We start from the raw sequence: 12,252 nt of genomic DNA, 5'->3' as shown, positions 1-12,252 counted from the left end.
AGCTGGAGTCAGAGCCTCCAGCAGATGACGCGATCGCTGCCGTTGATGAGAGAAAAGTTGAAGAAATGGCCGTGAACATTCTGGAAAATTGGTTGGTATCTCCTAAAAATAATCAAGCAACATTCAATATATGGTCATGGATGACAGAAATGCTGTGTTTGCCTGCGTGTCGCCTCATCTAGCTTGACCAAAGCCCTGGTCCAGGTTCATGAAAATTGCTCACTGTTTGCTGCACAAATCTCACCCACCCTCATCTAAGTGCATTCTTTTTTGAAAATTCTGTTTATAATCCGCTAAATTACAATTATATTCTTAAATCCCTGGATCCAACGACAACACAATAGTTTGGCATTTTGTGGCATACAGTTCCCACATTGATGCCTATACTAAACGGCAGGCTTTCTACATTCGTCTCCCATAGTTGACGTCATCGCCGAAAATTCACAAGAGGCCCCGATCATGTCATTTGAATTTTCATTTGACACTGATGAACCGCGAGACTGATGAAAATGCCTATAAAAAAGACTATGCTGCTGTATTATTTCAAAACAGGTTGGGATTATGAAAGCTTGTATATTTTTCATATTTTGTTATTAGTTTTGCTGTGAAATTTCCCCTTTAATTATATGTCAAAGAGAGGGATCATATATTCAGAACATAAAAATACATAAATGAGACAACAAAATATATGGTCAAACATTGATTTTAAACTGGGTGTTTGCACTGGAGAAATTCATTAGGTTCTCTTTTTTTCATGAACAAGCAGAGCAGAACAGTGTTGGACAACAGGGTCAATACAGTATAATGTCCTCCAGTAGTTAGGAGTTTTGCTTGCTCCAGCAAGGAGGGCAGCAGAGAGCAGCACACAGCTTTGGGAGGGGCATGGAGGCAATATGGGTCAATTATTGGGACAGAGCTGTGATAAGATATGACAGAGCGAGGCTGAGTGGCAAACAGCTGAATAATAGGACAGACACAGTGGCAAGTCACAGGCAAAGCGAGGGGAAGGGTTTGGGAAAAAGGCTGAGAAGAGAAGGGTCTGTGCGTTTGCGTCTGTGTGTGAGTGCGGAGTGTTACTGGTTACTATGAATGACAGTAATGATGATAGCTGGCGATTGCTGCTCCGCTGTGTGCGTGTACGCATGTGCGCGCGTACGTGTACATTTACACAACACAGCAACGTCTTACCATGCAGTTCATTGCAAAGTGGTTGTGCTGGGTCTGCAGTTCAACAGCATGCTGGTGGTTACCCCCGATTTCCGTGTAGCTGGTGAGGAAAAGCCCCTTATTGTGCATGATCCAGTCGAACATCTATGCACAGAAATGGGAAAGAAGAACGAGTTAGGTGATGCAATAGACTAAATGTGTCTTGTTATAAGAAGTGGCTTAATGTTTGTTTAATTATTTTCTGAATTTAACAGGCCATAAATAAAGCTGTTTCTTTTCAATGATATTATCTCAAATGTAATACTGTCAGTGGCGTTCTTAGGGGTGGGGCCAGAGAGGCACTGCCCCACCTCTAATTTGAATGGCCCCTGAAGTGCCCAGGTTCCCATTTTAGCACAAAGCATGGCAATCGGTGAATCCTTGTTTTCTGAAGTGAGAGAGAATGTTGTTTCCAAACTTGGCCTGAAGGATATATAGTTTGAACATCGTCATGGCGTTGTGCGGATGTGCAATAATCGCATCTCAAGGATGTGCTTTATTTATTTATTTATTTTTGGGAACACACAAACTTGTTTTTCTGCTTCATGCTCGTACAGCGCCACAGCTTCTCACCCTCCCTCCTGCTAAGCAGGGCGACCAAACTGTTTTTCTTGGTAACCAGTGCAGCTGGCATTTGGTACCTAAAGTTAACGATGATTGACAGGTTTGTAGCTATGATCTGGACAGAGAAGACAAGTACCCTTTTCACACACATATCCCGGGAAATTCCTGTGTAAGGTGACACAGGATTTACTTGCAACATTGCTTTCGCACATGTAGAGATGTCCCGATAATGATGCGGATTGGACACTTTCACACACTTGTCCCATGTTGCCCACTGGCGCTCCCTGTGCTGGCGCGACCTTATAACCCGTCGTAACTGAAGCCAATTCACGCTCATTAAGACTGTATTTGAGCCCAGGCGATCCAAGAGAAGGGTGCGGAGATATTAACTTGCTGGACGCCATTCGACACCTCTGCCCCCCTTGTTTTGAAATCCTCTACTTTGTGCTGGTATTTGTTTTGTCAACCTACTGTCACGGACCCATTGTGTTATTCCCCCTTTTGCACAATAGCGTATATTTTTGTTTGTATTGAATAAACCCTTGAACCCATCCCTCTGTTGTTTTATGCATTGAGGTACAACCTTGTTTCCGCTGTTGTGATCGGCAACAAAATAAATCACACATTTCCAAAGATGGACGATGGACACTTTTCCTCGACTCTACGAGCCAGTAGCAATTTAATTTTGTTATGTTTTCAGTTTAATTTAGCTATTTCCAGCCTGCTATGTTGATAATTGTGATGTTTGTTTACCGCTTTGCGTCTTACTGCGAAGAAAGCGGAAGTGATGATCGGCCAGCCATGATATTGACGTCATCAGTCATCGTGCTGTGACACGGGAATTTAACGCTTGCTTTCACATAAGCCTCGTCCCGGAGCGTTCACGGGAATTATAATAAAACGCGACCCGTGAAATGTCCGCGTAATCTCTGTGTCAATCGACCCGGGAAATTGCCTTCACTTACAAGGGCATCCCGTTTAAATCCTGCGATTCTCACTGTGTTTCGGCGTGTGTGAGAGGGGCTTAGGTAGCTCTACGATAAAAAGGACAAATGTGTTAATCATCGTTAAGCTTGTCACACACTTGCGGTAGCCTAGTCTCAAGTGTGCTGTGGCAACTTATTCATTGTGTAAGTGAGAGGCTGTTCTCGGCAGCATGAGAGTCAAACCATGAGTGAATTTGAGTGGACTCATTGAATGAAGCATTTAATAAGACAAGCATTTTTCTACCTTATTCTTGTTTAAAAAAAATTTCACATTATGAAGGCGGCGTGCGTGGGTTTTCTCCGGGTTCCTGCCTCATTCCGAAAAAATGTGGATGGTATGCTGATTGAACACTCCAAATTGCCCGTAGGTGTGAGCATGTGCGTGAATGGTTCTGTGTCTGTATGTGCGCTGCGACTGGCTGGCAACCAGTTTAGGGTGTAACATGACTTCTGCCTAGAGTTGGTCGTGATAGGCTCCAGCACCCCTGTGCGTAATAATCTACCTCCTATGCCTGGTGTTTTTTATTTTTAATTTTAAGGTAAATTTTATCGTATGTTATTTATTTATGTATGAAATGAATTCATGGTGCGATGCACTGAAAGGGAGTTGCTTCTTTTAATCTCACTGTACTATGGATAATGACAAACAAAGTCTATTCTATTCTACTCTTGGCCCGTTTAAAAAAAAATCCTAGAACTTCCACTGAATACTGCGGCGCGAACGAATTTGCGATTTAACGGACAGCTTCTGCCAGGATATTATTGTATGTCTTGAACTCCAAAAACATTTTTAAATAAAAATTTTAAGTTTATACAGTACATTCATAACTATTTTCTTCAATAAACACACTGTTATTGATCCTCTCAATTTTTCGAAGGAATTACACACTAATGATGAACAATTAGGGTGGAGGGTGGTCTCCAAGAAGCCGTGTCACAGTGCAGATATGCCATCTCTTTTCATTTACTTACTTTCATTGAATGTCAACATTGCTAATGTAGGAACAAATTTCTAAGTAATAGCACCACAGCATTTGTAGCTCATGCTAATTTCCAATGCCCATTCCAAGAAGGGCTTCTATAATATTATGAACAATATTTGATTGAAAGTCGCATTAAAATTATACAGTACATTTTTAAAAACAACAGGCATAGACAATAACTCTTAGTAAATTATCTTCCTTATCAACTTAACATCAACCAAATGTGGATGTTTGCTAACAGTTTTTCATTCTTTGTGTGCTTCTACAGTATATACCAAACTCAAGCAAATCAGCTTCTTCTTTCTCAAGTCAAAATGAAAACGCGCCACTTGTGCACTGCATTCAAAGAGAATGCCAAGATGGCTTCTCATTGGCTACAAATGGAGTCAGCAGTGTTCATGCTTACAGCAGCACAAAATGCACTTTCAGAAGTACCTTCTTATGTACGTCCACTATATTGCCAACACGTCTCCTGGCCTGGCGCAAGATTGCGCAAGAGTAGATGTGCGCTGCATATGAAAACAGAGCCTGTGTGTCCACCATGCTTCAACTTTGAAGTGGCGTTAGTGACTCCCTCTATGTTGACATGCTTTCTGTATGAAAATGCGTGTTAAATTACAGCCTTAAGACTTTTCACAGCAGGACTCCACATTCGCCCCCAGCTCTGCACAGCATAACTACATTCATCAGCTCTACGCATGCCACTCACGCTCGCGGAATACTGAGAACAAACATGCAGTCACAAACATTTTCCGCTGTTTTTTAACACTTTCTCATACACTGCTGGCCAAAAGTATCGGCACCCCTGCAATTCTGTCAGATAATGCTCAATTTCTCCCAGAAAATGATTGCAATTACAAATGCTTTGGTAGTAATATCTTCATTTATTTTATTATTGGCACCCTCAGGCTAATACTTGGTAGCGCAACCTTTAGACAAAATAACAGCAAACAACCGCTTCCGGTATCCATCAATGAGTTTCTTACAATGCTCTGCTGGAATTTTAGACCATTCTTCTTTGGCCAACTGCTCCAGGTCTAAGATTTGACGGGTGCCTTCTCCAAACTGCCATTTTAGGTCTCTCCACAGGTGTTCTATGGTATTCAGGTCTGGACTCATTGCTGGCCACTTGCGAAGTCTCCAGTGCTTTCTCTATAACCATTTTCTAGTGCTTTTTCAATTGTATTTTGGGTCATTGTCCTGCTGGAAGACCTGTGAACTCTGAGAGAGACCCAGCTTTCTCACACTGGGCCCTACATTATGCTGCAAAATTTGTTGGTAGTCTTCAGACTTCATAATGCCATGCACACGGTCAAGCAGTCCAGTGCCAGAGGAAGCAAATCAAATTACAGAAGCATCGCATGATTATTCAGAGGGTGCCAATACTTTTGTCTGGCCTGTTTTTGGAGTTTTGTTTAAAATGATAATGATTTAATTTTTTTCCCCATTCTCTTTTGTGTTTTTTTTTCATGCCAAGCAAAATAAAAGAAGATATTACTACCAAAGCATTTGTACTTGCAATCTTTTTCTGGGAGAAATTGAACATTATCTGACAGAATTGCAGGGGTGCCAATACTTTTGGCCAGCAGCATACCTATAATTTTGCCAGTATCTGATCAAAAACAACATTTTAATTTCTTTTCTGTCTGCAGAGGCCCATATCAGAGAACGGATACCTTTCCAGTAGAACAAAATGCAGCCTTGCTATTTAGCCAGCATTTGTGTGAAAAATGGTCAACTTACTTAAATGTGTGGAAGTCATGTCATATTAGGAAAAAATCTCAATTACATATTAGATGGTGAGGAGGGCCTAGACTAGGGAGCTTTTTGTGATGCCTGACATGAACAGTTCAGAGGTTAAGTGTTAAAAGCATTCTGACCTTTTCTGCATCTTGCTCGAAAAGACGTAGCTGGAAACACTGGTCCAGTTTTAGCTTCCTCATGTGCCACAGCTGTTGCAGATTCTGACGCGTCCCGTGAAGCTTATCCAGTAAATTAGTCACTTTGGTTCCAAGGTTGTGAGCATCGGCATGCGTGTAGAAACCATGATGGTGATCATTGGATTCCCCACTTGCACCTCCAATTCGGTTCCCAAACACGCTTTCAACACTACTCCCGCTTCCCACAGTTTGGGACTGTAGCCTCTGAAGCAGCCTGCGTCCCTGTGTGTCCAACTCCTCTACTGAGGCTTTAGTGGCCCTCTTCTTTAGTGCCGCATGTTCTTCCATAAGACGCCTAGCCCCCTCCAGGTCCCGTGGGAGATCTCGCTGGGACAAAGTTTCCTGCAGCTCCTCGAGTCGTGCCAAAGCTCGTGCTGCATCGCTGGCAAAAGTCTCAAATGATAGCCGCACCTAGGGAAAAATGCATTTCTTTCAAAATATAAATACATACACTAAGTCTAAATCTAAGCTTAGACTGTCTATGTGAACTAAGTGATGGTTTTATGTTTGAGAATGCAGCCAAACCTCAATCCAATCATCATGGTTGTACTCTAAGCTGCCATCAAAGTCCGCTGTCAGCTGCGATGGGTCGACGATTTTGGATAAACCTTCTAAGGAGACCATTACTGTCTGTTGGTGTCACAAAGAAGAAAGAAACCAAATGGTGAAAAGCACAGCGATGATTATTCACGTCACAATCCAAACAACCAAACCACAAATATGTGAGAATATTTCCCACAGTATTACTTACCTAACATAAAGTATGTGGAGCTTTGTGTGGATTTTCACATCTACTGTTTGGACAGGTGTGAAAACATTCCATTCACTTTATGTAACAATTTCACTGTTATCGTTAATTTAGATGGTGGGCTACTCAATTAATATGAACTAAGAAATGACATTGACAACACACTGCTGAAGAGCCACAACAAATGCCAAATAACGTTTAAAGTTTTTGATTAAGCAAGTAATTTTCCCAGTTTTGTATTAAAGACATTTGTCAACCGTATTATTTCCAGCCTTTAACAGTAAAAAACCCCATATACTTACTAAATAATAGTTAACTGAACTTAGTTGAACTATAGTTTCAACAATAAGTAACTTATCCTAGGCCAACTCACCACAAGGGTGAAATACATCATGGTGTCCTATATATCCAGTTTCCATAGTAACTGGGTCAGGACTAAATATACCAGTATCACATGACCACATGGGACCGAACAGTGTCACTGTCACTGAGGAGTAATGCAATTGGCACCAATAAAATAGGAATGATACCATATGAAAAATTTACAGAATATGATATTAGAATGTATCTGAATAGTTGATCAGTTTCAGCCCAGTCAAATAAAGTAATGCTAATATAGTAATGCATTTGCTAAGCAGTCAAACAGTGATTTAAATCCCCTACCTCAAACTCAAACTTGGAGCTGCCAAAGTTGGTCCTCTGCTTCTGCCAGAAATTATCTGGCTTGATGATGAGGGCAACGTGGATGCAGGATGGGAAGGACTCCTGTAAGATCTTCAGCAGAGGCTTGATGCTGTCCCATTTGGAGCCACGCATGTCCACAATAACTGTGAAGCCATGTCTGACCACTTCCTCACTGCAGTACAGATCATACAATAAGAAATAATAAACAATTTCATAAAACCTTTCCTGGTAAACATTTGTAGAACTTCAAAAGCAAATACAAAGTTAAACTCTGTGGGTAATGATATCACTATGTAAATGGAGTTTAAAAAAAAAAATCCACCACTGCTTACCACGTGTTGTACGGCTCTATGAGTCCATAAAAGGTAATTTTTTTGGTGTTAGAAGGTTTAAATCAGAATCTGTCTGGTTAGGATAGCAAAACACAAAAGGCCTCCTGCTGTAACTCGCTTTGACCTCACTATGAAAACAGATCCGCAGCCGCCAAAGGGCTCCACAGAAAAAGAGGGGAGGGTTAGAGAGAACGTGCCAGAGAGAGAGAGCGAGAGTGAGAAAGATTACTTTGAGTACTTTAATCAAATGAAATTAGGGCTGCAGCTATCGATTATTTTAGCTGTCGATTAATCGATGAACTCGTTAATTTGAATAATCGAGTAATCGGACAAGAGAGATAATAAACTAAAATCCCTGTATTGAGGCTCAAATGGTATAAAAAAATGAATAAATTAGGATCTAAGTACAACAAAAGAACAAATTGGCTAACTTATATAGCAAAAGTCCGCTAGCTTAAATTCTATAAAATGTTAACTTATTTTTTTAACAACGCTCTTAACAAACGGTTCAAACACATATTCCCACAAAAATCAGCTAAATGTACCTATAAACTAAATTACGAATGCATTAAAAAACATTAGCACAAACAAAAACTTAGCTTATGTTGGTCTTAACAGGGAGCAGCTGGATTCAGCCATGTAAAATGAGTTATGTCATATTCACTGTTGACACTAGAAGGCAATGTGTCCACCCAAATCAATGACACTAAATGCAAACAGTTTCAAAACAAACCATTACAACGCCACTTTAATTAAACGAATACTCGAAGCAGCAAAATTTAATTCGAATATTTTTTATAATTGAATTACTTGAGTTAATCGATTAATCGTTGCAGCACTAAGTGAAATAATATAATTCATCTCTTTCTAATCCCCTAGTTATCGAGTGAAAGAAAATAGGTAGAAAATTAACATTCATAACATATCATTTTCTCTCATCGAAAATATTTCATCCTGTATTGCACAGCAAAAACACACCTCCATAAAACTAGTTAAATTTCCCTGTTTTCAGTGTAAATCTACTAGAAATAAGTGGAATTATCTGTCAGCGCTTCAAGTTTTACTCAAATTTCTTAAAATAAGAAAAAAGCTAGCTGAAAATAAGCTTAAAAGAATTATTTTAAGCAATAAATTTGTATGTTTAATCTTAAAAAAAAAAAAGCGTTGAAATGTCGAAACGTTCTTAATGCAAAAATAGATATTGTTCTGAATATTTAGTTAGTTATTAGTTATTATAGTATAGTTATTTGAAAGCCAATTTTTTTTTATTTAGGTGAAAAATTACCAACTTTTAGATGTGTGGGTTTAATGAGAACAAATAGTAACATTCACTCGAAGTAAATGGAATAATTTGATGAGTTAATCTGTTAACTAGTCTTTAACAGTCAAAACAAGATGGAGAAAATTATTTGACTAGATACAAGAAAAATTATTAATACTTTAAAAATTGCAGTGTACGTACTATAAGCCCCAAACGTACATTTTCATTGACACTGTAAATGTGATCAAATACCTCTTGTTCATTATAATGCAGATTTACCGGCCAGTTTCTTTTGCAAGTTCAAAGGTTGAGACTTAAAACAGTGAAGTGATCTATCTTTTGCAGTTGCTGCCCCCAGATTGCGGAACAGCCTGCCTCCTGAAATCCGCACCATTAAGAATTAGACCTTTTTAAATCACGGTTAAAGACCCACTTTTTTAGACTCGCCATTTATCCAGACTAGGGTAGCCTGGTTTTATTTCTTATGATGCTTTGAATTTGATCTGTTTTATTGTTTTATTTGCTTTATTGACTTTTATTGTGATGGGTTGTTCTTGTTTTTCCTCTCAATGTCATTGTATAATAATTTCCTGCCTTTTATTTATTATGAACTATATCGTTGTTGCAAAGCACTTTGTGGATTTGATTCTGATTTGATTTACACTGGAAGTAACGGGGCAGTTTTGGCTATAAAGAAAGACCAGAAGGGCGTCAGATAACCCCGATACCAAACTGACTACTTGGCTTTGTCAAACAATAGACAACTCAAACAAGCAATCGAGCAGAAAAACCCCCTACATACTCCTGTGGAGTTGCTCCCTAGGTGCGAAGGGGGGTTTCACTCTGGATAACTGCAATTAGCATCTTGAATATTTGCAAATCCAAGGCTCCCTTGGCTTTTTCAAACCTGGAGGAACACGGAGATGTCCAGTCGCCGTATTCTGCAATATGATTGACATGGCAGCATTGAATGCATATGTGTTGTATCAGGCATGCACTGGAAGGCAAAAGAGACGGGTGGACTTCTTGGTGGGTCTTGCAAAGGAATTGGCTCACTCTCATGTGGGCGCAAAGAGGGCGCAGAAGGAAAAATTGCTTCAGCAACAACCTCCAACACCTAGCCCCAGGAAAAGGGCGAAGTGTCATATGTCACCACATAAAAAAATGTTTTGTTTTGTTTTGTTTTTTTATTACACCATCTCTTGTATATAGTTTCTTTTGTTGTCTTTTTTCTTATACATTTCTTAAATGAATAAAAAGCTTTTTTTGTGCAAAAAAATGACTTGTTTTGTGCATCATCAGCCATCCGTCATCCGCAATATGACAATTATAGCTCCACACATACAAGAAGCAGTGCAACAAAATATTATGAGAGATTGAGACAGCTGTTTTTCTCATTGCTGTGATGTCAGACAATCCTCCGCAACAAATCCCTAGTTAAAAAAAAAAAAAAGTGCTCTGGTATCTTCCCAATTTTGTCAAATCATGCACAATTCGATCACATGAGACAACCATACTGAGCAGTTACCAAACACTAAAACATATAGTAAAAAGGTTGTCCGCCCGATTGCCTGCCTGAGCGGTCCACTGTCCGACAATGCCAAGGCAGCCCTGCCCTGAAAACACTCAAGATGCTAATTAGAGCAATCCAAACCTGTGGTTTTGCGAGTGTGAATGGGAATGACTAATAAGGACCTTAATGCTCACAAAAGATATGATGATTAAAGTCAGATGACCCTTCTCTGGGTATAAAAGGGATTTGTATCAACTGAGCCACCCTTGGTAGTTCTAGTTTAAAGTTTCTACTGTCCTAAATAAGACTTGTTGCATGAACAACCAACCAGAACAGTTCAGTTGTGGTTGATTTAGTGCCCTTAGAGTGAAATGACCCGGTTGAGAGAGAATATACATGGACATGGTTTAGAGCAGCGGTTCTTAACTGTGGTTCGATCGAACCCGAGGGGTTCAGTAGTAATCCTTAGGGATTCGATGAAGGTTAAGAAACGCAGAGCCCTGTTTTGTACGCTGACTAAATCCAGGCAAAGTAGCGTTTTAGAACAGGTTTTGGAATGGTTTGCCCAAATTTTACAGGCTTTATTCCATTTCTTTCTAATAATAGCCCTCTATCAAATGGGAGGAGAAATCAGTTTGCTCGGTGGAAGGTTGACTCGCACTCGGCATGAGGAAGTATAACAGACCTACAGGCAGCGTGAACTGCGTGGATAATTAATTAAAAAACATTAGCGTCATTTTACGTCATGTAAACAGTATGTGATGCGGCAATCCAACGAGAATGTAGACATGGAAACAAAAAGGAACAGTGTGAAATAAAATCAACAGGAAAAAATGCAAAATTGTTTGTAGTAAATTAGAAAACTGGTAGAAATTTGAACAGGAATTCAATTAGATGTTAGCTTGCTAAGTTTTGAATTTGCAAAAAAAATGGCTTAATTATGAATTTCCTAAAGGTTCAGTGAATGCAGCTGTGAAACTCGTGGGGTTCAGTACCTTTAGCAAGGTTAAGAACCACTGGCTAAGAGCATTAATTAAACAAATACATAAAAAGTGTTATGGTTTTGCTTTACAGATACACATGATTTACGAATTACTTGCCTTGGGATTGTGGCCAAGTAGGCTACGAGCCGGCGCAGGTCTTCTGCTCGTATTCTATCATGGTTGCTCCGTGCTGGGAATGTGAGAACAGGACCTCCTCGTCTGTCTCTGCCTCCTGCATGGAGTTAATATGCCGGCGCAAGAGGTCAACGTTAACAAATCTACGGCACAAACCCTCAAATAAATTTCCTTGATCGGGTATTTGGAACAAGTCTTTTAATGAGTTATTTGCTCTACTGTTATTGAAGGTTTTAAAAACCTGTTTTGATGACAGTTTTGCAATGAACTGAATTGTTTTTTCTTTGAAGTTTTGCATCACAGCCAAGGTCTGTGTTGATCCAGCTCAAGTTCCCATTGGTGTATTCATGCTTTTCTTCTTTATACCAAACTATTTTAGGCTCACTCACTAGCACCTCTGCTCAAGACAAAATAACAGAACAATCACGCACAATTTACAGAATTTCTAACGTTGAATTAATTGACTAAATAATTACTATCCATACATTGTACACCAGGGGTATCTAACTCTGGTCCCCGAGAGCCCCTATCCAGCTTGTTTTCCATGTCTCCCTCCTTTAACACACCTGAATCAAATGATCAGCTCATCAGCAAGCTCTGCAGGAGCCTGATAACGATACTGATTATTTGAGTCAGATGTGTTGGAGGAAGGAGACATGGAAAACCAGCTGGATATGGGGCTCTTAAGGACCAGAGTTGGATACCGCTGGTGTACAAGTTCAAATTAACATGAAACAGAAATATCAAGTGGTTGTGTCACTTTCTGGCAGTGTAGAAAATAAAATCCCTCATATTATTAATATTAACATTAAATGAACAATATGTATATTATCAAAACCAGCAAAAATTTTGCATTCCCAAAATTGTACGTTCCAACTGTAAACACTAGTTCCATGAGTGAAAAATAACAATTATTT

The 12,252-nt window shown here is 39.6% G+C and overlaps 1 protein-coding gene across 6 annotated transcripts in view; it reads right to left on the bottom strand.

The window, feature by feature from the left end:
• Positions 1-12,252, bottom strand: part of triob (trio Rho guanine nucleotide exchange factor b) — a 192,518-nt gene that overhangs the window by 112,819 nt on the left and 67,447 nt on the right. For 5 of the 6 annotated variants that reach the window (XR_009063064.1, XR_009063065.1, XM_057835071.1 and 2 more), the window contains exons 4-8: positions 11,314-11,432; positions 7,091-7,279; positions 6,205-6,309; positions 5,620-6,090; positions 1,189-1,311 (exon numbers count right to left, since the gene is read on the bottom strand). Coding sequence is in view for 4 of the 6 variants with exons in the window: in XM_057835071.1 (XP_057691054.1) it covers positions 1,189-1,311; positions 5,620-6,090; positions 6,205-6,309; positions 7,091-7,279; positions 11,314-11,432 (1,007 nt within the window). In the remaining 2 variants the exon portion in view is untranslated. Of the gene's footprint in view, positions 1-1,188; positions 1,312-5,619; positions 6,091-6,204; positions 6,310-7,090; positions 7,284-7,443; positions 8,493-11,313; positions 11,433-12,252 lie in introns of those variants that run through there. The other variant, XM_057835070.1, reaches the window with a different exon arrangement.

The sequence above is a fragment of the Corythoichthys intestinalis genome, chromosome 4, assembly GCF_030265065.1.
Source record: "Corythoichthys intestinalis isolate RoL2023-P3 chromosome 4, ASM3026506v1, whole genome shotgun sequence".
Classification (NCBI taxonomy): Eukaryota; Metazoa; Chordata; class Actinopteri; order Syngnathiformes; family Syngnathidae; genus Corythoichthys; species Corythoichthys intestinalis.
The sequence above is the reverse complement of the archived record's forward strand: the minus strand, read 5'-3'. Positions and strand labels throughout refer to the sequence as shown.